The 25,934-nt window shown below is 42.5% G+C and overlaps 1 protein-coding gene across 1 annotated transcript; it reads right to left on the bottom strand.

The window, feature by feature from the left end:
- Positions 1 to 1,295: 1,295 nt before the first annotated feature.
- On the bottom strand, positions 1,296 to 17,397 carry OAT (ornithine aminotransferase). Its single transcript, XM_016125997.2, has 11 exons — positions 17,300 to 17,397; positions 13,554 to 13,636; positions 12,714 to 12,941; positions 8,859 to 9,083; positions 8,661 to 8,756; positions 6,447 to 6,574; positions 5,734 to 5,856; positions 4,923 to 5,051; positions 4,022 to 4,135; positions 3,068 to 3,212; positions 1,296 to 1,951 (listed from the first exon to the last, which is right to left on the bottom strand). Exons 3-11 carry the CDS (start codon positions 12,913 to 12,915, stop codon positions 1,791 to 1,793), a joined length of 1,323 nt encoding a protein of 440 aa, XP_015981483.2. The 5' UTR covers positions 12,916 to 12,941; positions 13,554 to 13,636; positions 17,300 to 17,397; the 3' UTR covers positions 1,296 to 1,790.
- Between the last annotated feature and the right edge of the window lie 8,537 nt (positions 17,398 to 25,934).

A 25,934-nucleotide genomic window follows, 5' to 3' on the forward strand; every position in this document is an offset into this window, starting at 1 on the left:
CTATAACTACTACTGTAAAGATACTAACACAAAGTCATCACAACAAGCTTTGTTTAATGAATGAAAAATGGATACGATCCAAGTGCCCCAATTTGATGTTATAGCCAATATGATGAAATACTAGTCATCGGAGAATGAGATGAGCTTACAATTACAGACACAGAAAAGCACACCAGGGCCTCCTCCGAGGTGCCCAGCTCAGGCCAAGTTCAGATCCAGCCAATGCCCTGCCTGGGGCCACCAAGCAATCTGCAGATGACTGCCATCCACACTGGCCTTGGTTCAAGAGGCCAAGCCATGAACCAAGGCTAGCTGCGGCTAGCTTGGGGTTGCTTTGCAAGAAATATGAAACACACTGAGGTCAGTTGCTTTTTTGGGAGTTAGTGAACCTTTGAGATTTTAGGAAAGTCCACTGCATGAGCCAAGGCAGGCCCTTTGAATGGAAAAACCACTGGAAGCGACTCAGGAAGGCCTGCGATTTGGGAGGGCGCTGGGCTTACTATGTCGGCCAGGTTGATGGAAACCCAGCATGGCGGCCACCTGCATCTGCTGCTGGGTGAAGGAGGGTCCAACAAAGGAACAGTGGCTTCCGCCAGCACTTGTCAGAAAAAAGCTGCCCCTCCGGCCCTCGTCCTAAAGCCAGACAATTCAGTTCCTCCCCGTATGTCCCTGGTGCCTTTCGATCTGTGGCCCCAGCGCTGGAGCTCAGAGCAAGCAACTCCGTCATTAAGTCTATGCGCAAGCCCTCCAAGAAAAACACCCAGGACCTTCACAGCCCTCCACCCCACTCGGCCACAGTCCCCACTGATCTTCACATCCAAGTGGAGATTCCTCTTGCAGGTACCGGAACCCCGGGCTGCGGAGCCAGGCATGAGGTGGGACCCCTAGCTATTTCAGGGGGACCCCCAGTCGAAATATCCCTACCAATTTTCAACCACCACACGGGTGTGGGACTAGCCCATTCCATGTCTTCGTCCCTCCTACCAGTCTCAACGTGGCCTCTTCTGTGTGTCCCCAGTTTGGACATCTGCTCAGCTAGACTTCGGTGATTGTCAATGATGGTTGTTCTGTAGTTTAGTTGTAATTTTGATGTGGTCATGAGGAAGTGAGCACAGTGTTTATCTACTCCGCCATCTTGACCGGAAATTCCAGCAAAACAGACATTTTTGATATAAGCTTTATTTTAAATTTTTAAAGAACTGAAAATATATCTTATAAGTTATATCAGCACTTAAAACATAATTTGGGAATGTTAAATATTTATCAATTCAAAATAATGACACTCATGGACTATATCCTGATGCTGGCAAATATGAAGTTTATTTAAATCTCGTATTCTATATAAGCTTAACCTTCTTAAACTTCAATGTTTATAATTCAGCTTTATAAGGATAAAGAAGTCTTCTATGTAAAACCCCATATAACTTTTTCAAATATAAAACATTTACACCAGAAATTATAAAAACATATATAAGTTATACAGGGCTTGATTATAAGGCTCCCTAGATGCATTTCACTTCAGAAAGTACACAAGTACATAAAAACAAGCGAATATAGTTGTCATTACATTCTCTTACAGTTCTGTTAAATAGCATACTGCACGATTATAAATGTCACTCTATTATGTATGAACTGAAAAATATGTATATTAAAAAAGAGTCCTTGAAGACACAGGGAGTGGAATGTGCCTGCATCACACGCAGAAATGCAGAAGATTTTTATAGGACTTCAAGGAACTGCCTGCCTGTCTCCAGCTGACTCACAGCCACTGCCGAAAACAGTCACAACCCTCAGAAAGACAAGATGGTCTTGTTAATGATCTCCACGGACTCCCGAACCTCGTCTTCCTTGATCACGAGCGGAGGTGCAAATCTGATGATGTCGCCGTGGGTTGGCTTGGCCAGAAGTCCATTATCTCGAAGTCGCAGACACACCTTCCAAGCGTCACAATCTAAAAAAAAAAAAAAAAAAATGGTCAAACATGTATGCTGATCAAAGATAAACGTTTAAACATCCCCTGCAGAATGCCTGGCCAGTTGTGGCCTGGCAAATAAAATTCCCACAACCCACTCAAGAAAGACAGCTTGGAGTTGTGAGCTTGCTTTATTCTAGTCTTAAAAAGGAAATTCCTTGTCGGCAAGTGCATAACCAGGTTTGAATGGTGTGATGGACATACAGTTTTTGTCAGTTTTTCATAAACGAAAAAGCAAAAAAATTATGTGCTAAGGCTGCTGTATTAGCTACATCAGGAACCAATGCAAAAAGAATCTGGGTAGGATACAGATAATTAACTGGCACAGAACAAGCAATGCTCAAAACCCAGTGAATACTACATGCTCCTAAAACGGATCTGCTTCCTTAGCTTGTGGGACCAGACTCTCTCCCTCTGAGAGCATGGCTCTCAACCCTGACTGCACGCTGGAGCCACTCAATGCCTGGGTCCACCCCAGGTCCACCAAATCGGAACCTCTGGACTGAGGCTAGGCTTGGATTGACTTCTCAAAAAGCTCCCCAGGTGACTTTAAAATGCAACCAAGGCTAGAATCACTGCTTCAAAAGAAAGGGTGATCACAAGAAAATCCAGCAAGGGACGCTTAAGGGTTACAAACAATGTACTGAAACGCCAACACCCAATCAAGTGGCGACTTGGGTTATGCTATCGTCATCGTCACTATTCATAATGTTATTACTATTGCTCCTATGATCTCAGCTGATAAGCAAAAGAGTAAAGTGAGGGAGGAAGGGAGAGCCAAGAGGAAACCTTTACAGAAAGCGCTCTAAAGGCTTATAACAGAAAATAACTTTAAACCTCCAAGCTCTGCATAACTAACCTAGGAAAAATAACAACCTAAAGGAACAAAAATCGGTCAAATTAAATGTCCCTTCACGTAGGAAAGAGCTGTATTTTCAAAACTATTAAATAAATCAGATGTTACTCAGCCTAAAAGACTAGGTCAACAAGTCAGTCGACAGTTTCAGAGGAACCCAACAACCAGATAAAATACCAAATGGCTTTTAGCTCGTCCTATCAAAACAATATCTTGAGAAAACTATTTTATCTCCACACCTTTGGTTTGTCTGATAACGATGGCATTTAATAGTCCTTTCCCTCTAACAGCGGTTACGATATCAGACGGCAGCTTCATGAGTTCGTTTCTCAAGACGGTACCCATTTTATCTGCATTTTCAGCAAGTTTTTCTTCTTCCAAAACCTATGTTTAAGAAGAAATTACATAAATGTTTAAGATTGCCTTTTTTCATATTGTTCTTTGGAGGGGAATGTGGAGAATACACATAGGAAGAACACGATTAGATTAAGACCAAAGTAACTTGAATCTCTAATTAAACATACACTAGCTCAGAGAGAACTTCGCTTTAGTCACAAATCCATTATCAATTTGAATTTATGGCAAAATAAGGATTAAAATGCGTTAAATGCCACTGATATAGTTTCTTATTAGTTGAATAAATCAATGGACTAAATATAGTTTAATTTTTTTAATTGCAATAGAGGTCCCTTTATTTTTTTCCCCCTACATAGCTCATCCTTAGAGATTATATAATTTTATGCCTTTGGTAGGCACTTAAGGAATAAGTCTAAAAGTGTTCAGATACACACTTAATAAAATAAAATAAAATAAAATAAAATAATAAAATAAAATAATAAAGTAAAGTAAAGTAAAGTAAAGTAAAATAAAATAAAATAAAATAAAATACAAAACACCAGTGTGTGCTAAGCCAGAGGCATGACAGGCCAGTCCTGGTCACAGAGTGAGCCATAGGAGGGCCATCCTGTGCCCACAGGCCAAAACTCAGGAAGTCCACAGAGGGTCCCTGTCTATTAGGCCAAGGTTAAATTACTTTTTAAGAATGCCCTTCCCCTAAAACCTTTCCTCTGTAATTCATATTCTATAAAACTTGGCAATCTTCTTACATTTCTCATTACACCAGTGGGCTCAAATTTAAAAGTCACATCAGCTACTTAAAGGAACAGATACTGTACAGCGGTGACAGTTTTTACCTCGAGGGCTGCCATGGCCACTCGGCAGCCCAGCGGGTTGCCACCAAACGTTGACCCATGCTCCCCTGGTTTGATGGTCAGCATTATTTCATCATCACACAATACTGCGGACACCTGAAAGACGGAGAATTAAGGGCTAACCAAATCATCCTCAGACTAACTTCTGATTCTTAGCAGGAACACAAACATTTATGAAGTGATATTAAACTTGACATGAGGCTTCGACAAACATGAGCCACATCTGCCACACTGACTACCCGTGCCAAACTAAGTTAATACCCTAACACGTTACCCTAAGCATATCGGGCACGCTTCAATGGCACAGAGCAAAAGGATTTTGGCATTAAGACTCAAGCTGCTTCTACGATATGATTTAGAACTCTTTCCATATTCAAGGTGAAATGCCTTTTTTAACTAAAGAGGAAGCGACATTCCACACTAAACCCCAGAGCCCTTGACCTAGCACGCAGGTTGGCTCTGAGGAGCAAACCCAAGAACAGAACTACCAGGAAACACTAATGTTTCCTAATCTCTACATGAATCAGTCATGGTTTCAAATACTTAGTAATACTATGTTTCTGAACAATGGAGAGAAGCTCAGGGTTTACAGGAATACTTCTGGGGTAAAATACTTCCATCCAAAACGAATGCTACAATAAATTAAATTTTTAAAAACTGCTGTGGCAAATTCTAAGGGACACTCAGTTCTTCAGTTAAAATTAACTGGATGGGTCACCCCACAGGACTGATGTTGTCATATACATTCCACATGACCTACAGCACACTACGTAAAACCAAACCACAAGTAAGACACTGTTTTCACACCAGCTGATGTAAAAACATCTTAAGGATGTATTTTAGAAGAGCCGGGAATAGAAAGGGAGGCTAACGTTCCACTTACAGGGTATAAGCCACCAGAAAGCGCCTTTCCAAGAAGGACTATATCGGGTCTGACATTTTCATGATCGCTGGCCAGCCATCTACCAGTCCTGGCCAATCCTGTCTGTATTTCGTCAGCAATAAACAGAACCTGTTGGAACACGATGTAAAAGCATTAATTAGCAACTTAGTTTCCATAGGGAAAACAGTGATCTTTACTTTACTTTTCCCTCACAGCAGTGTCATCTGGCATTCCCTCAGATTGGTGACAATGTTCTAATCACCCAGCGGTTTCAATACTGTTCTGTGAAAACCCTGTCACGCCAATTATGTCCTGCATCAGGCCGCTGCCCCCCAGAGGCCCACTCTGCGCTGTCCTGCATAGTGGACAGGTGCGTATGCAAAGTGAGGGTCTGTGGGGTTTTTCTAGATGTAACTACTCTCTGGAAACAAGTTACTTCACTTGTTTATTCCACAAACGTCTATTAGACATTTACTTATTGGGGTCTGCAAGCTCTCCCAGGGCCCAGGGTCTGGCCAGTTTCCAGCGCCAATAAAAGTCGGCTTCTTACTTGAAACTAATTTAGATATATAGATGGATGGATGGATGGATGGGTGGGTGGATGGGTGGGGGAAATGATTAGATTAGATAGATATAGATAGATGATTGATAGACAGACAAGACAGTCGGCTTCTGTGCAGGCTGCTGAGAGCACCAGAAAGTTCCGAAGCTCTAAGAATGATGTCTCCCCCTGTGGAAAGGTTAGAGAGTGTTTGCATTTATCCCACGCACAGGACCAAGGCACCGGCAGGTGAGAGAGAACAGGGGCCACCTGGTGCTGGGTGCAGAGCTCGCGCACGCCTGTCAGGTAGCCCTGGTCCGGCACGATGACGCCCGCTTCGCCCTGAACAGGCTCTACCATGAATGCGGCGATGTTTGGGTCCTGGAGAACACGCTACAGAAAAGTGTGAAAGCGTGTTAGTAACCTTCTTACAACCTATTTGGACATCTGAAACCACATAATTTTCCTATTAATATAAAGTACATAAATTAAGTTTCGCACTAATTATATTCTGACTTCAAAGTATAACATTTCTGACTGTCAGTCAATTTACCAAAAGCTCTGCATACTTCAGCTTTAAGCTACTCTATCCTACATTTTCTTATAACCAAAAGTACTGTAACTAAAAGTTAAAGAAAATGACATTTTAAAAAGCCATATTAAGTGAATCTTTCTATTTTGCAAGCTATTTTAAAAGGTATCTGAAAACTGAGTAATTTTATCTAGTAAAGTAATTAAACAGGCACTAACCAAGTTAATACTTATACAGGACACAAATCTAAAACAGTCAGCTGGTTATGAGGATTAGACCCGGGACGCCAGTCTGCCCATGTTGGAAACTAATTGACTAAGACCAGTCTGAAATCTCAGCCTAACTTAGATTAGATTTTCATTACAGTCATACACCTATTTTTAATTCATATATTCAACGCATTTAATTCCTATTTACTATGAGCTAGAGCACGTGATGTTAAGTTAGGTACCTCAAGAGCGGGCAGGTCATTATATGGAATGATTTCAAAACCTGGCATAAATGGTCCGAAACCTTGGTAACTGTTTGGGTCTGTGGAACTGGAGATAGCAGACAGAGTTCTACCCCAAAAGTTTCCAGCTAGAACAGAAAAATAAAATACATAGTGATTATTCCAAACAAGCCCCAAATTTAATAAGCACAGTCCCCATACCAAAAAGAGTTGGACTTTTGAAAAACTAAGAATTTGCTTTAGAAGGACTCCAGTGAGCATCTATTCATTAAAACAAAATCTGATATCAAATGCCAGGGCTCATGACCCCCAAGGTCTGGCCTTGCGGTCACGATTTCAGATACTCCTCTCCCGAGCTCCTGCCTGGGACACACAGTCTGAGGACACATACTTGTCCTTCCTCTCAATAATCCTGGACACGGAGGCGTCCAGCACAGGTTTTTCTAGTGCATCTATGTAAGTGATATGAGAAAGCGACTATCCCTCACAGAAAACGAGCGGTTTTCTTTTTTTAAAAATCCAGTACTCCAGGCTAACTGTTCTACAGAATGAATTTTTAATTTTACTTGGAGAAAATATCCTCAGGCAAGCCAAACATTTTCAGTTTTACCTTCCTTGCTATTATAATCTTTTATCCTCAACGACAGACATCTGCCTTTTCACAGGAACATTTTTCACTCATAAATTTATTTCATTCGTAAGTCTGAGTGAGGACCTACTGTATGGCAGGCACTGTCCTAGGTGCTGGGCACAGAATGGTGATCGCGACTGGCCAGCTCCTCGCCTTCAGGGAGCTTCTACTTTAAGAGGAGAAAGCCCGGAATGTAAAGCAGACGCATGAGATCATTTCAACTGGACTAAATTCAAGGAAGGAAAATCACAATGTAGAATAATAGAGACTTGGGGGTTTCTTCTGCTTTTTTTAAAAAAATATTATCTTCCCCAGCACGGACTGAATGAACCCAGCACGGAATTACTGTATTTTGGCTTCACAGCGCCTCTACACGCTAGTCCTGCAAAGCCCTCTCACCTGTGGGTAAGCCCACTTCACCTGTCTAAAAGCAGCAGCATACTGACTGTGACTACACTCGTTTAAGAGAAAGGGCACCGATTCCACCACGTGTCTACTGGCTCCCCGCCAGGAGTCTCATCCCTGTCAGCCAGTCTGCAGCGTAAAGGACTCAGGGCTGGGGACAGCCTTCCCTGTCTCTATACCCCAGACTTACCAGCTCCTTTCAATACTCGAGTGAAAACACCTCTGCACCCTTTGCTAACGTGAAAGAGGCCGAAAACAGTCTGTAAGAATGGAAATCACCAAAAATGCCATTTTTGATTAGAAGAGACAGTTATATGTTACCATACAACTAAGGCACAAGATTCCAAAATGGCAGGTCACAGAGCTGTGCAAAGATTTCTTCTTCTTTGGGAATAGTAATCTGTCAACCCCAAATACCAAGTATGGCTGGCCAGCAGTTAAAGTTCAACTCTGAATTCTATTGTTATGGGGCGTGTAACTTAGCTGCATTTGTGCACAAGGCAGAATAGTTCATGATTTGAATCATCAGAGCGAATTTTCACCATGTGCGATGACATGTTTATCCACACTTTACTTTGAAAAATAAAAATCAAAGCTCAAAAGAAAGTCAGAATTTATCAGCTGAACATCATTATAAAGATTCCAACAGTCATAATACATCACCTGAAATAACTGTTGGTGTCCGCGGTCAGTATTCAGGTCACTCTCAACCGTTCCCAGAAATACACCCGGGCGACTCCAGCCCTCCCCTCCCAACAACTCCTAAGATCCTCGCGACACATCCAATGTTAAAAGTCAACTGCTCGTCACACCTAGGACAGGGCCCCACTGTAACATAACCCAACATCGACAACCTAACAAAAAGCTTCTACCACTGAGACCGTCTAACTGAACAAAAAAAATTATATGGAAAAAATTCAGATAAGCAGATGAGAAATAAATCATACAGTCGCTCATTTTAAGGAGAGGGGAGCAGGGAGTTATTTAGGAGAGAAAAATCCTTTATATGCAAAGATTTGGAAATAAACCAAGAAAAGGAAATTGCTCAATTTTTATGAAACATTCAGCAAATAATATATCACATATGAAGCAAAGACATTATAAATATTTCATCAGTAAATTAAAACTGTAAGTGATATGTATGTTTAAATCACAGGTTACTGTTGAATTTCACATACCTGCAAAAACGATCTTTGCTTTGTATTTCGGAATACCCTTAACGGTATATCCCCATCTGCGAGCAAGCTTGCAAGCAGTCTCTCCAGCCTCCACTCCTATCAAGAGAGAAAATTTCTCAGTTTAAAAAAATGTTTTAAATTATCAGAAAGTAATAAAACTATTTTCTTGGCTACTTAAAAAAAAAGGAACTATTTTACCTGTATTCATAGGAAGAACTTTGTGGTAGTTGAAAAGTTTAGTAACATACTCTTCATATTCACCAAGTACATCATTATAGAACGCCCTAGATGTCAAGGTCAGTTTGTCTGCCTGGCTTTTCAGAGCATTCACAATCTTTGGGTGACAATGCCCTTGGTTGACAGCACTGTAAGCACTCAGGAAGTCAAAATATTTTCTGCCTTCTACATCCCACAGGTAAATACCTAAAATATGTAAGAAAAATAATTTTAGAAAATCATGAAATTACTTAAAGTTCAAAGATTAAGACTGCTAGCAAGCCCGCTGGATACCTACATATGAACCTCTATTTAAAACGGAATTGTGGTTAAGGCATGTTTTAGTTCAAGCATAATAAACTCTAGTTTAGAAGGGATTACATTCTATCTGTCCAGCTTCAAAGTATACATTTAACGAGAAGAGCATAACATAAAAAGATTTATAAACTCTATAAGTAAAACCTCTACTCCCTGAAAACTAGAGTTTGGAATTTAAAGTTAGAATTTAACATAAAAGTCATGGTTGGTGAGTTTACTGTAACAACCAACAAGAATAACAAACGTACACATTTCTAAATCATATAGCTATCTTATAAAAATCCAGTATCCAGAACTCTTAGAACTCAACAGGAAAACATACGACCCAATTCAAAAATGGGCAAAGAACCTGAATGGACATTTCCCCAAAGAATGAATGATTACAAAGACATACAAATGACCAACACGCACATGAAAGGATGCTCAGTAGCTCAAATCGTTAGAGAAATGCAAACCAAAACTATAATAATAGCATTTCACAAGATGGTTACAATTTAAATTTTTAAAAGTTTTAAAAATTTTTATAATTTAAATTTTAAACATGTCCACTCCCTCTCAAAACAAGTGTTGGCAAGGGTGTGGAGAATTTGAAACTCTCATGGGCTGCTGGCGGGAATGTAAAATCGTGCAGCCGCTGTGGAAAACAGTTTGGCGGTTCCTCAACAGGTTAAACATAAAATCACCGTATGATCCAGCACCCCCACTCCTCAGTATACACGCCCTGAAACTGAGGCAGGTGCTCAAAGAAAAATCTACACACAAACACTCATAGTGGCACGATTCACAATAGCCTAAAGGACACAACCCAAATATCCATCAGCTGATGAATGAATAAACAAAACGTGGTCTATCCACGCGATGAAATATTATTCAGCAAGAAAAAGCAATAAAGTGCTAACACATGCTACAGCTAACACAGATGAACCTTGGGAACAATGCTAAGTGGAAGAAGCCAGGCACGAAGCCACTACTGTCTAACTCCGCTTATCTGAAATATCCAGAAGGGGCAAATGCAGAGGCGGAAAGCAGAGAAGTGGCTGCCAGGTTCTAGGGTGGGGGGCCTGGGGGGGGGGGGTGACTGTTTCATGCGTACGGGGTGTCCTCTCAGTGGTAATAAAGTTCCAGAACTAGCTAGAGGTGACAGTTGTGCAACACTGTACACATCTACTTAATGCCACCAAACCAAATGGTTAAAACAGTAAAATTTTAAGTTCTGTACCTTTTACAATGATTTTTTTAAGTTGACTATATATATTAAAATGTACTGAGGGGCCTAACACCTCACTTTTGCCATGTACTTAACACACTAGATTAGGTGCTTCTGTACCTCATCTCATCAGAATCCCCAATGGCAGAGGTGAAGAAATAAAGTGACGCCCCTGTGTAGACAGGAATACAGTCTGAGAAACGTGTCTTTAGGTGACCTCGTCATCGTGTGAGCAGCAGACAGCACTTACACAGACCTAGATGGTATGTATCCTGCCACACACCAGGCTCCGTGGTACAGCATGCTGCTCTGTAGGGAAGCGAAACTAATTTTACCTCTACCCTTCCGGGTTCCTGGCTGAGATATCGCTGTAATAAATGACAGATTAGCAGGAAAGAAACAAATGAAAGTTTAATAACATGTATACCTTCCGTCTACACGAGAGACCCAGGAAAACCAAGTAGGTCACCAAAATGGCTGAAGCCACCAGTTTAAGTACCATCTGAAGACAGAAGATGTTAGGGTTGGGGGCAGGCATGACAGAGTGTGACCAGGAAAAGCAGTCAACAAGGGCTAGGTTGCTGCTTTGATAAGTTTCTGGAGGTAAAGCTGCCACCTCTTCCTGGTACTGTGAGGGAGACTCCCCAACGACTGGAGGTTTCCCTTATGAATGTACACGTTTTTTTACAAAAGGTGACTTCTCTCTGGTTTTCAGAGCTCCTCGCATGTCTGCTGCTTCTCAAAATTAACCAGTCTTAAATAATCCTTATGCCAAAGAGATATATTTTGAGGTGACAAGTTCTGTTCCCATTCGGCAACTAGCTACAAACCTGTGTGGCACGTTGCTGTACTTCACGCTGTAGGCAACTGTAACACGATGGCGAGGATCTGTGTAATGCATTGTGCCATGACCACTACCGGCAGGTGACAGGAATTTTTCAGCTCCATTACAATCTCACTGGGACCAGGTTGACAGAAACACCCAAAACATCGCTGTGGGGGTGTGACTATAGACGCCTGACTAGTAACTAGCCCGAGCTGGTCTGCACAAACCTGGACTTGAACCCAGACAGTCAAGATTCCAGAGTCCACACTCTGCTACTTAAGTGAAGAATATCTTTACAAACCAAACTACTTCCAAATGTGTAATCAATACATCTAGACTTCTCATGTGTTTGAAAGCAGATACATCTGCATTATAGTACTGGTCCCAAATAAAATACAGGCAAATGACAAAAATGTTTAATACTCTTATACATCATCTTCTGGTTCAAAGTTAAGTAACAAACTTTGGCTTTATTAGGGTAACGCTGTTAAATGTGGATTAAATCACCATTTGGTAACTATCAGTAATTATTTATTCAGGCAAGAATTATTAATGGCTGCTAAAAATGTACCACAAAGCTACAGAGTCTGAAACCAGCCCCGTCAAGACAGTCAAAAGGGAATAGTAACTTTGCAGGGAGAAGCCTGGTAGACACTACCTTGCCAGCCGACCCCAGACTGAGGTTCATTCTACAAAATTATTGGCCCGTACTCTTAAATATATCAAAGTCAAGAAGACAAAAGATGAGGAATTTGTTCTGACTTAGAGAAAACTAAACAGATTTGAGAACTGAAGGTAACCCATGAACTGAGCTTTTCTTTTATTATACCCGACAACAAATTAAATCTGGATGAGGTCTGCAGAGCAGATCATGGTGCTGAGTCAGCGTTAATTTCCTAATTTTGAAAATTCGTTGTTACATAAGAGCAAGTTCTTTTATTTCAGGAAAGACAAGCTCAGTATTTCGGGGCAGAGGCATCATGTCTGCAACTTCCTCTCAAAGGATTCAGGAAAAAACGTATTTTGTGTAGCAGCATATGAGTGTGTGAGCCTGAGAGCATGGGTGTGAGCATGTGAGTATGCGAGCATGTGTGAAGAGAGAAAGTAAAACAAGAGTAAAATGTTAACACTCAAAATTTGGGTGACAGGTAAGAGAAAATTCTTTGTACGATTATTGCAACTTTTCTTTAAAATTATGCCAAAATAAAAGTTACAGGGAAAAAATTAGCAGTATTATAGCACTTTACTTAAGCGTTTTACACTCGTCCTGGCGAGGTCCCTCAGGACAAAGACGCAATGAGCTCACCTTTGTATCCCCACAGCGCCCAGCACAGTGAGCACGTCAGACAATAAATGCTGACTTAACCGTATCTGCAGTATAAAAGTTAAATGCATCTGGAAAAATGTATACTGAGAAAATATAAAAGGAATTTTTATAAAAAGTTTCAAGCAAAAAAGGAAGGAAATAGATTAATTCAAAAGGTACCTTTTCCTCTCTCCAGGGCCACAGGTAAGGGATGGTAGTTGTGTGCGCCATATTTCGATTCCCTTTCAAAAATGTGATCAGAGGATAGAGGGCCTTGGACTGTTTTTTTGGTCGCAACGGAAGTAGCAGAAGCCACTGAAGAGTGAACTCCTCGACGCAGCACGGCAACGGTCTGGAAACGTGCTAGTTTGGAAAACATCATGTCCTTCAGGTAGGAATACCGCCGACCTGGCACAGGAAGGGAGGCGTTGAGAGTCTTCCCACAGTTGATGTATGTCGACTCATTTAAAATTGTTGAGCATTTACCACAGTCCCCCCTCCAAAAAGATCAAGAAAATGAGAGAGAACTAAGACCTTTGGGAAGCCAGGAGAACAAAGGGAAAAAGCATATAAATATTTACAGTCAAACCTGACATGTGTTAAAGTAAGATGGGCCCGATAGTGCAACAGGCTAGATGTCCAAGAGAACACAGAAGAAAAATGAGAAAGATGGATAGGAGGTCAGGGGCTTTTACTTCTTACTTACGCCCTTCTGTACCACCTAGAGGTTTTATACTAAGTATACGGGTGTTTGTTTGTTTGTTTGTTTGTTTGTTTACATCACCAGTGTTGCGAGGACACCAAGGACAAGGAACTCACTCTGGGGGCGTCAAGGAAGGCTGGATCGCAAGTGCTTACGAGGGGCAGCATTGCCCAGCACTCAATGTGAACTGCCAATGAGCAAAACTTAACACTTGGAGCTTGGCTCACTCCCCTGTAACTTGGCACACCCAGTAAACCCACCTCACTCAGGAATTAGCAAGCACTGAACAAGCCAACACTCAGTTTGCCAAGACTCACCAAGGATCCTTTCTTCCTACGGTTTAGATTGGAACAGATTTTTAATCCGAAACCCAGGGATGGTCTTCAGGATCCAGTAACTCCTGAAATAAAATGCAGAATTGTATGCATGTGCATTTTGTAAGACGGGCCCTAGCTTGCATCAGATTTTCTCTCAGGTATGTATCAATAACGAGAGTTATATGAGAAATACTAGACTGGACAAAGCTAACAAAAATGCAAAAATATCTAGGTGTACTAGACAGAAATTCCCCAAATACTATTGCTAAGGCTAAAACATTGATTTTAACTGTATTTCTTGGGCTGGATAAGAATTAACGCTGTATTTGACCAACTCTAAACTAAACACATTAATTTTTGCTCTCAGTGCTTAGGTACAACACTTTCTGAAAAGAACTGTAGTCATAGTAAAAGCCTTAGAAATACTTAACTTCACTCATAAGATTCTATCATAAAGATATACTCAGGAATGTGAATATTTACGCATAAAAGATGTTCAATATGAGAATGCTTCCACATAATCACATAACATGCTGCCATTTAAAATAATTACAGAAACGGGACAAAATATCCATTTTTCTGCAGAGTTCAGGCAGTTTTATTAAAAGAATAACTACAACTTACTGACAAAACGATGACATTCAAACATTGCTAACACTCATCCTTAAGATTTTTAATGATGAACTCTGGGTATTTCATGCACCTGGGCAAAATCCTGCAGTTAGATGCAAGATGATGTCCCAGAATCCTGTAAGCGTATTTCTGTTATAGAACCTTCTGTGTTGTTCAAGTTACTGTGCTTGGCACTAAACAAGAAGCATTAGAAGAGGAATAAGATGGGCTTAAAAATAGCCAACATCAATGGCTTTCTCTTCCAAAAAGGTCTGAGAAACTAGGAGAATAGAGTGCAAAGTCCAAAGTCTGGAGACCAGGAAGTAAATTCAAGCTGGGGCTCTAGCTAATCTTTCTGAACTTAGGTTTCCCTATTTGCAAAATGAGGATGAAGTCATTCAAGGTCATTACTCAGGATTAAATGAGACAATGTTAAAGTGCCAAACCTAGCACAAACTGGCCACGGAATTAGTTCCCTTCCTCCTTCAGATTCATAAGGAAATTAGCCTATTTCTGCAATATAAAAATCAACAGTGCCATGGTTTCTTTTTCAAACTGGAGGTTTTTTTCTTTAAGAAAAAAACAGTAAATCTTTTCTACTGATTATGATGAGAAAATTACCAATATTCATACTTTGGAGATGTTAAATAACTTATTTCTATGCATAAACGCTATACACATTAGCTTCTTTCACCCTCTTCCATAGAATTTACCACATAAGGCATTCCTGAAGAGATCCAAAAACCTTGCAGCCTTTTGTCACAGGTCCCAACAGTTCAGGACACTTGTCTTCATGCGTGTCCCCCCACTAGAATCCTACTAGGCTCCCTTAAAGGACAGTAACCCTGTCTTAAATTCACTTTGCAGTCCCAGAACCTGGCCCGAGTTTGGGCATTCTGTTGGCATTCCCTGTCCGTCCAATGAACGAAGTCATTTCTAAGCTCACTTAGCCGTGGAATTCCTGAAGCAGCAGGAGCAAGTGAGGGAGGCCCTCGAGCCGGACAAATGACACAGCCCTCCGGGAGCGGAGCCCAGCTCCAGGACGCTAGCATTCTCTGAGGCGGCACCAGAAGTGACCAATCTATCAACAGTTCACTTCGTTAGGTTTTGTGACCTTCCAGGGTCAAAATCACGTGTACCAGTGTGACCGCTCCAGGCTATTGTCATGCATTTAACCAAGACCCACACTCAGGTCCTGGAGAAGAGAACAAATTGCTAGTGACGGCAAGAATGTCAACAACGAATGTTTTCAGCAATCCATCCACTTATTAACAAAAGTAATACATTCTATTTCCATAATAACATACCTAAAATAGAATTTCCATAGAAGGCTGCATTTTGAAATTTACTGTATACTATGAATATATTCTTTAAAATCACTCAAAACCCAGTGAAATTCATCAAGGAGACACTTAAAATACTCCACTTGAATAAATTTGGTTTTACTCTGTCAAATATTTACTTTTCTTGAGGTAACCATTCACAAATAGTCCTTTGTAAAAGTCCTGCCAACAAGAGTATTTTGTTTTGTTTTTCTTACATAATCTGAGCAAAATTCAACTCAAGTGTGTCACTAGCAAATGCCTTAAGCAGTACTATTTAAAAAAAAAAAAAAACACTGGCTCAGCTAGACCACGCCTTCCACACACCTCCAAATAGTGGTCCATTCATCACTATTTTAAAATGTACGAGCTTTATCCCATCCTCAAAATCTCAGCCAAGGGCATAAAATATGCACACAAGTAACAGTAATAAAGACAGAGTATGGGAAAGGAATACAAATAAGAAAGCCTCTTTGTGGAAAAAAAGTCTTTTTAAGAATTTTTTCTAATGTTTACTGGGTTTTGGGGAGGGAGTGAAAAATTAACCTTAAACACTGTGAAAAATTACAGACCCAAAATAATAAACTTTTTAAGTCCTGCTTTAATCAAGATTCTCTCATACTTAGATCATAGTCAAAAACTAGATTCTCTGAAGATGGAACCAGAATATCCTAGTGAAAGAACTCTTTCATTTCTTTGAAATGTTTATTTCAAATGGATGAGGAATTTTGATTACACACCTAAAAAAATAGTTCCAGGTTCAAACTGAAAAAAACAAGTTTTCCTACAGAAATTCTTACTCTTACAAACCGGAAGAAAAGTTTTGGAAGTGAGAAACTGGAGATCGGAAGAAAAAAAAACAAAAACGCAACAGAAAATATACGTCAAAAAAGAAACTAGAGATTAATAATTTCTTAAAGATGTTTCGTTCCAAAGTCACTCTTCGTTTCCCTCAGTTTATTGCCTTCACTTATCAAATAGATAAAACAACACCAAGAAGGCAAGAGATTAAGAGTGACAAAAGGGCAAGATTGTTGGTCACCAAGAACAAGTTTCGCACAGAATTCAACCCAAATGCGTGATGCTGTCAAAAGATCTCTAAGGAAGCAGTCTTCGCACACTGCAAAGCCCGTTGGCCCCGATCCCTCGACAGCATCTAATCTACCTGCGCGTTACAGGAAAACAAGGCTGCACTTCCGTAATTTGATTAGGACGGAGACTGGAGAAAAAAAGAGAAGTTGTGGGAGGGGGGCGATGGGCAGGTTGGCTACAGGGCCCAGGAGCTGCCCGGGAGGGCTCGTCCCCCGCCCTACAACCAAAGCTACTGAGCTGCTCCGCTGTGTCCCGAATGCACCCTCCTGGCCTCAGGCACCCGGGAGCCCTGGGTGTCCTCGGTGCGCGGAGCCCACAAGCCGCCTTCCCGGAAACGCAGGGACGCACGAGGGGCGCGGAGCCAAGGTGCAGAGACCTCGGGCGCTCGGGGCCCGCGGACCCGGGGGGGCAGAAGGCCGGGCCCGCGCCGGCTGCGTGCGCTCGGGAGGGCGAAGGTGCCACATCACGGCCTCGGCCGCGGCTCCCTCTCCCTCTCTCGTCCCGGGGATGCGCCGCACCCCTGCCCGGCTCCCCGGCCCCGTGATGCCCGCCGCGGAGGCGGAGCCTACCCCGCGGTCCAGGCCCAGTGCGACCCCGGCTCGCTCCGCGGAGCCCCAGGCCGGAGCCGCACGCACGCCCGTCCGTCTCGCCCGCCGCCGTGTGGGACGCCCAGGCCCCCGCCCGCGCCCCCGCGCCCCGCTGCAACGCCCGCGCGGATACCTGGCTGCGACTGTGGGGTCAGGTAAGGACAAGCTGCGCCGGCGAAGCGGGAGCGGCAACCGCGACGCGTCACACAGCTTAAGATGCGGCTTCCGCCCCGCCCCGACACGCCCTCGCCGCCCATTGGCTGACGGCGAGCGCCGGGCACCAATCGCCGCCGGCCTCCTTCGCCCCGCCCGCCCCGCGGCCGCGCGTCGCAGGCGCAGCGTAGCACCGCGGGTCCCAGCCGCGCGCGCGCCTCGCGGGCCCGGCTGCCTTGGGCCAATACAGGATTCCTGCGTCTGGCGCCCGCCCGGCGTGTGCCTTTCTCTCGGTCGCCCACTGCCCCCCCCTTTGCTGATGGAAAGACGAGGCCCGAAGGGATGAAACCTCGACTGGGTCCCTTCGGTCTCGCGGCGTTTGCCGGACCCCCACCGCGTGGGGCCGGACTCCAGCCCTGGCCCCTCTTGGCCATATTCCCAGTCACTTGCCTCGCAGAGCCTCACGTGGAGCGCCAGTGTCAGCTCCGACCCCTGAACCCTGGTGTGCTTTGGTGCTGTCGCTCTTCTGAACCCACCCCCCAGAAGTCATCGCTGCAGCTGGAAAACACTCTGCCCACTTCCTCGTGGCTGCTCGTAGATCCTTGAATGACCACAACACACTCAGTTTGTCTGCTGCGACCTCCACAACCCGTTCTAAAACTCAGAGCTCGAAATGGATAGTCCAGGACAATCATGTTAGAATGGACAGGACTGGAACCCCATTTAATCTACACTACTTTTGTTGTATATTGGGTAAACGGACGAGGCGAGGGCAAGCGACTTCCCAGGGTTATCCCGCAGGTGAGGGACAACTCAGCCCTGTGTGCCACCACACTTTTCAGAGGGCAGTTGCTGACAGCTACAGGGACAGAGGACCGAACTCCGCAACGTGTTCCTTTAGACCCACGTGATCAGTCAGGGTCCCGCCTGGAAACAGATGGTACACTCCAAAATGGAAATTTGAGTTCTGCTTGTTAAAGAAATTGTTTAAATGCGGACAGGTAAACCATAAAGGGTAGAAAAGTATCCTAGGGCCCTTGGGGAGAGGGGGAGATTGTCAACCCTAGGCCTAAAGGGAGAGTGTTTCAGAACCCAAAGAGAGAGAGAAAGGAGAGGCCATCTGCCTGGGTGGTGATTATAAGTGACTCCGCCCAAAGGGCGCTAGGGTGATGAGGATTCCAACCTCTAAACTCCTGCTGGGGTTATCCACGGGCTAAAATCATTAGAAAGCCAGAGAGGCAGATTCTGCAGGTCAGCCTGCTGGGACACAAGGCAGATAGTAGATGGGGTTGGAGGACAAATGGAAAACATTCAACACACATAACCAGCTGAGCAGAAAATCAAGTCAAGTCCATATTGTGTGGACACAAAGGCAGAGCTGTAAAACAGCAGAGCCCAGGTCTGCAGATGTCCAGAGCAAGTCCCCAAAAAGGGATTCAGTCCTCCTTGGCTCCATCTGCCCTAGACCAAGGTTACTTACTCCAATTGTTATGGCCACGCCCTCTCTGGAGTGCACTGAGGATAGGACTTTGCCTTTTATCTGTCTCTCTTTTTTTTTTTTAATTTTATTTGCTATCCTTCCACTACCTTGAATACAGTGTGATCGAGTTCTTAGAAGTTAGCTCATTCTGCTCAAGGGGTCAGAGAGGAATTGTTTCTTTATGTTTCTGTTCTACAAACCTGGGCAGGTGTGTAAAGGCAAGCCCAGTTCTTGAAACCCTTACGAAGCCCAGGGATTCCCTGATTATCCATTTAAAAGAAGGAGCAGGTGCTTCTGAGTTCCTGAAGGGGGCACGACCCAAGATTCTGAGTCATGTCATAGGCCGGAATGCCTTTGAACCCACAAACAAGTTACTCTTTAACAAATATGCTTTTATATGCAAGAAACTGCTGAGCAGGTCTGGGTTTTATATCTTCCCTATTATCAGAAAAATGCAACAGTACAGTGCGCATGATAATATTTTATCGTTTCTCTACCAGCAGTTGTTTTTCAGTTTAACTTGACCTTGGCGATTTAGACTTGAAAACAGCTTGTTTTCAACCAAGAGACAGAGCTGTTCCATTTGTATGTATTTCATTTGTACAGTCTGGAAACATAAGAACAGAACATACATTACAAAGATTTTTGAGCCTCTAAAATTCTCAGATTCCAGTCATTAACTATATGGGAATCATAAAATGGGAAGATATAAGGACTGATCCCAGTGTAGGATTTGAGTCCCCACTTGGGGAGGGTCCTAGACTGTGCATGGGAAAGAATTCAAGCACAAGCCAGATGTAGAGACATAAGGAAAGTTTGTTAGAGAGGGAATAAGGCTCCACAGACAGAGACTTGGTCTCTCAAAGACAGAAAGTGAGAGAGACCCAGAGACCCCAAGGGATTCAATTGAAATCTGTTATCCTTTCCCAGGATGGGTATGCAGCGTCAAAGCCCTGGGAAAGTAGTCCATAGTAATCTCAGTGGGAATCTTCCTGTTGGTTCCCTGTGGTCTGGTGTAGGCTGATCAGCCAGGTTCCTGTGTCTAGTAGCACACAGCAGACTCTGAACACAACCTGGTTTGATACGTAGTCAATTTGTGTAGTTCTCATGCCTCTTTCTTATATTAATCTCATAGCGACATCCAACACCTAAATTAATTTCAATAGTTCATTTGACATGTCCTTTGAGCATCTATGTGGCGGCTGCTGCTGCCGAGGGTCTCACACCAGGCAAGAGCATGGGAGCCTCTTTAGCGAGGAGGGAGAAGTTCAGGAAGTAAATGCTCCTTCAATACGTGATTTGAAATCTTGCAACTTCGACCATCTAAATCTTTGCAACTACAAACAAAAAAAGGGAAAGCATTCTTGATGTTCTTATACAGGAAACTCTCAACTATTCAGTGACCAGAAAAATAATTTATGGGTTGTGCGGGCATTTTGCCTTTTATTTGTTCCTTAATTGTCCAACTTGTTATTCGTAACTAGTGTAGCCTACATACACTTGGGCTGGAAATGATTAAAATGGAAAAGCCAGGCTGACAGCCAAGGAAGAAGTCTAGTAATGAGGCTTAGAAAATAATTGTTTGGTGATTTTTACCCAGCAGGAGAAATTCTTCTCTCCCCTGCAAGATTATGTTCACCCTAAAAAGAAGTCTTCCAACAAAACATATACAAGCTCCTGCCTCTTGCTGGCATGGCACTGAAGTAGGGCAGGCTTTTGTGTCTGGAGGAGAGTAAACCTCTTTCAAGTGCACGATGGCAGGAATCTGGCCAGAGCAAGTCGAGCAAAACAGTGATAGGAGCTGGAGAGGAATAGTTGATAAAAGTTCTAAACTTAAATCTAAAATGAGGATGATAGGCAGACATTCAGAAATTTTTCAGTTAAAATGTTGGTTTTGATAGGAGGATAAGCCTGCCAGTACTTTTCTCTCCTTAGTATCTGAATTCCACCTAAGAACTCTAACTGCAGCTTCTGTCCTCCCTTCCCCATGTGACACCCTCCCTGGCTCCCCCGGCCATTTTGCAGTACCTGTCCATTTGTCATAGTACTGCCCACAGCCATTGTTTAACCTACTGTATAGCTCTAGCCCTATCTATATCTTATTTTTCCCAACCAAGCTATAAGTTCTCAAAGGTAGAACCTGTCTTGCAGGATTCTTACAGCCTCCCAGAACCCATCAACTTGTTGCTTTTAACAGGAATTATTATTCTACACTTGTCACTACGTATCTTTGTCTTCATGGGCAGGAATTAGAGGCAAAGGAAGTGACCATTATGAGAGGATGATCCTGGGGATTCCAAAACCTCAGGTGGCCCAAAGCCCTCCCACTCCTAGAATAGAAACAATTCAGAGTAAAACCCTAGAAGCTTGGGTTGAAGGAAGGAGCATATCTCAAACCATTAACACCTTGCTACTTGTCTAAGCGCTGACAGAATGTCATCTGGGCATGATAAGTTTATAAAGTTGTGTGCTGGGGAGAAGGGGGTGGAGCATTTAATTCTAAGCATGACGCGTGAGACCTGGAATAGAGCTGGGTCCAGAAAGGGAGCCTCTGACAGCATCTCGGGGGTTGATGACTACAGATGGAAGACACTGTGTGTCTGGAAGGCTGTTTAGGGAAAGAACAGAAAATACCAGAAGAAAGATAGAGGCAAACCAGGCCCACTGGGCTCACACAGCTCGAAGGGAAGTCTATTGAAACCAACTCAATCGGAAATATTTAAAGAGAGAAGCCTCATGGAGCTGAAAAACCAGCTAATTCTCACACTGAAACATAATAATGTTACTTTGAACATATGGATTAGAGATGTAAGTGTTTAATAGATTTTAGAGTTAAAGAGATTTACAGACCTAATCCAACACTTTTAAAGACAGGGAAATCCAAGGCTCCAAGGTAAAGGGCCCCAGCCAGTCTTACGACATCGGCCACGGGGCAGCCAAGAAGCCAGGTAGTCCACCCGTCCTGTCTAGAGCTTGAGACACTTGCTAGGCAGAAAGAATTTCAACTAAAAACAAACAAACAAAAAGTTAAATTATTTGACAAAAATTTGAGTAGTGAGTTAACAGCAGCATTTATTTGGAAAATACTTATATTGCTCGTGAATTTAAAAATAAAATAAGAGAAGCCTCGAGTGCTAGTTAAATATTTACATCCTTATCTGCTCAGGTACAAAAAGCTCAGTTTATTTTGCAATGATTTTTTTTTCCTGATTGATTCCGTGAAGGCTATCTCTGAGTGCCAAAACGTGGATAACTGATTGCTTTTCTTTGGAGAACTTTAATTCTGACCCTTTTGTTGAACTATAGTAACAGTAGTAGTAGTAATAATAATAATAATTAAGAATAATAAGATAAAGTTTTCTCCTGAAATTATTGACAAATAAATTGGTTTTAAGATTTTTTTTAATTTCAAAATTAAATGCTATTAAATAAATATAATATGGTAATATAAACCACTTTATCTTTGTTGAAGACATAGTTTGTTTTGCTCAGAATTTTAACACGAGTTGTTTAATGTTTGGAAAGTCGAGTCACAGACAGCAATGCCAGTCCTGGTATCCAAGTCACCAGTATGCTCTGTATTCGTGGCTGTCACATCTTAATGGCATATGGTCCTATTTTCTTTTGACCTGGATTCTCTCCCAAAAGGACTTTCATGATAAAGATGAATTAAATCCTTAAATTGGGGAAGAGGGATGGGAATTATACTCTTTTCTGCCACCTCGTGTTTGATTTATTCCATCGATTAAACCACTTTACTTTTGTTTTCCGACATCTGAATTAATTAATTTAAACGCAGATGGAAGCAGCAGAAGACATCCACTACATTAGTCTCCTTATTTTCGATTCAGTTTTGAACTATTTATGCCATGCTTCCTAGTTCACAAAGCACCATGCGGAGCTCCAAGAGCCCACAGATTGAATAAATGGCAGCTCATTCCTCCAGAGGTGTGAGTCTGACTGGTCAGCGTTCTAACAAATGCTTTAGCTGGCTCCAGGGCACCTGGAATCCGGACGTATAGCAGCTGAGGTTAGGCTTCGGTGTCGATCCAGAAGTCGATCCTGACTCCACCACTCCTTGGCTTGGTAACGCGAGATCCCACAGCTCACTTTCCTGTCTCGTCGTAAAATAAATTATCCTGAGAATCACCCAGAGACTTGATACTCTGAAACTGCGGTCCCCAACCTGTTTGGCACCAGTGCTACTAGGTGAATCTGATGCCTGAAGATCTGAGGAGGAGCTGAGGCGGTGATTCTAGGAGGCCTGCAAACACACATGACGCTCACTGGCTGGCTTGCCCGCTACCCACGGCTCACCTCCTGCTGTGCGGGCCCGGGACTGGGGACTCCTGCTCTAAAACGACCACCTACTTCTAAGCCACCCGGCAGCTCAAAACATGAGTGGCGTTATTACTTTCATTTACAGTGATGAGTGAAGTTTCTTTCGCGAGTCCACATGATCATCGCCCAACCTTGAACCTTCCCTCTTCTGCAGATTCTTATTGAAATCTAAATAAACCATATATTACACTTAGAAAGCTAAAAAATTGTCAATTAAAAAGGCAACAATACTTTATTTAGAAAAGGTAACCTTTTTTCTGCTCTTAGGTAGTGGCGCTCAGATAGCTCAGAAGCCGATCCTGCTCGGGCCCTACACACAGCCACCAGAGAGTTCTCTGTGCCGCTTCTCGAAGCTGGAAAGCCCACTGGGCCCGATGACATGTTAGAAATGCTACTCCGAGCTGGCCTTCTTCAGGTCGATATGCGTGTTTTGGTAACACCTTCACGTGTGTGTTAATTTTCTAAAGAAAGCTTGAGATCACCCCGGGTGGATAGCTCAGTTCTCCACCCGGCAGATTGTCAGAAACAGTTTCACTTCTCTCTTTAATTTCCAAAGATTGATACTGGAAAGAACTTTGAAAACCTTCAAATTACATAGAGGATCTGGCTCTTTATTTTTCTTCCTCTCTTCCTTCCTTTTTTTTTTTTTTTTTTCCTTGATCACTCTGTAGAGCTACATTCTTCTTTGATATCTTCTCCCCCAAGTAACTTCTTTCTGCTTTGTAAGCAGGTAATAAAATTGATTCATTTACAAATCAAAGCAAATTTGAATCATTAACAAATCAAAGCAAATCAAAAAGCAGACCCTGAGAAGACTTCTCCTGCCCCAGCCCCATGCAGCCCACGTCGTCCACCACGGGTGACCCTGGACAGACCTTGTGTATTCTTCCAGTGATTTTCCTTGCAAATAGAAGCAAATACAAACACACGTCATTATTTTCTCCACTTTATAACACCTGCTATAGCAGGTCATAAGCACTCTTTGTACCTTGCCGCTGCCTATGCCCTGGCGCGCTCTGGGTCAACAGGAGAGGTTGCCTTTCTTCCTTTGTTTATGGCTTCATTAATAGCCCTGTCTCGCTGGACGCTGGAGTACTTCCAGTCTTTCGTATGGCAATGTCACAACAGATAACCTCATTTCTGACATTTCATGAAGGAACATCTGCAGGTCAAACTCCTAGATGTGGGATTGCTGAGTCGAAAAAACTGGCCAACATTTTCAATCCCAAGGCTGAGAAATCCAATTTCAGGGCTCAGAGAAGAGTGAATCAAGCTACTCAGTGTGTGGTCCGCGGACTGGGCCGGTCTCTGCAATGACATTATGCAAACACTGAGAGGCGTTAAAAAACTTAGAGTAATTGTCCATTTTTGTGACTTCCAAGTGCATGAGCATTTTTCTAAGTAGTTCATTTTTATTGCTTTTATCCATCTGTGATGACTGGAAAGAAAAAAATTACTCCAATGGCTATGCAAAAGTTATGAACAACCTTTTTTATTAATGTGAGATTTCCTTTCAAATCATTTCAAATTCAGTAAAGTTTGTTATCCAAACTTCTGAAACAGTTGTGGAAAAACAAGACTACTCCCAAACACCAAAGAGTAAAACAAAATTAGTGAAGAAACAGAAACATATTTCAATCATTTAACAACAGTTAATTGAATACTAACATATTTCAATATCGGAGATCCACAAAATATATGGATGAATTACCAGGGACAGAGAGAGAGGAAAGCCTCTCCCGGACGAAAGGAGCAATGATACAACACGATGTTGAGGTGCTCAATGGTGTGGTGAGGCCGCACCTGCAAAATTACCTGCAGAAAGGTTGTGTGTCAAGGATGAACCTGTCTGCCAGGACACCAATCTCCAAAAAGTAGGAAGGAGGGATAAGATGAACTCTATTTAGAGTTTATAATCTTACCCTTTTAAATATATATATATATATATTTTATTTTGCAAAGTAAATAAACTGTTAGCACTATAGTATAGGTACGCAATTTAAACAAGTTTATGTATCGGGGCTGCAGGCTCACTATTTTTTATTCTGAAAGCTATGAAATCAAAAGAGCTGAAAATCCACTGCACTGGATACGTGGAAGCATATGGATAAGTGAAAATCCACTGCACTGGAGGGCAGGGATTTGTCTGTCTTGCTCACCATGGCACCCCTAGACACAGCACCTGACATGCAGCAAGCCAAATGGGATTATATGGGCTCTGCTACAGCTTCGGAAACTAGTACCTGCATCAAGGGACCAGCCACTTCTGCAGGTGTGGCTGCCGAATATTAAGTGTCCAGAGAGAGAGAGAGGAAAAAATATCTGTCCTTTCATGAAGCTGTTATTGAAAAATAGTATTTTTCCTTGTAGAGTTGAAAGAAAAATTAGAAATCAGCTGGCAGATGGAATTACATAGGTTTATTCTCCATAAACACATAAGGAGCATGGATAGTAACTGGTTAATGGTTACAAGGTTTCCGCTTGAGGTCATGAAAAAGTTCTGAAACTAGATGATGGTTGCACAATATCGTGAATTATGTAATGCCACTAAATCAGACACTTATAATGAGTATAATGGTAAATGTTGTAGTGTGTGCGTTTTCTACATTTAAAAAAATTCCCTTTTTTAAAAAAAAGATTTAGAAGTGTGGTTCATCTGTAAATTATTCTTATTAAGTTGCTTGTGAATTTATCGCACAAGACATGCATGGTGTATTTGTGATGTCTCCAGAAGAGTTGCCATTTGTAATATTACCAAATAGACATCTACGGAAGAAAGCTAATTTCACATTAG

This window comes from Rousettus aegyptiacus, unplaced genomic scaffold (assembly GCF_014176215.1).
Source record: "Rousettus aegyptiacus isolate mRouAeg1 unplaced genomic scaffold, mRouAeg1.p scaffold_m13_p_6, whole genome shotgun sequence".
Taxonomy (NCBI): domain Eukaryota; kingdom Metazoa; phylum Chordata; class Mammalia; order Chiroptera; family Pteropodidae; genus Rousettus; species Rousettus aegyptiacus.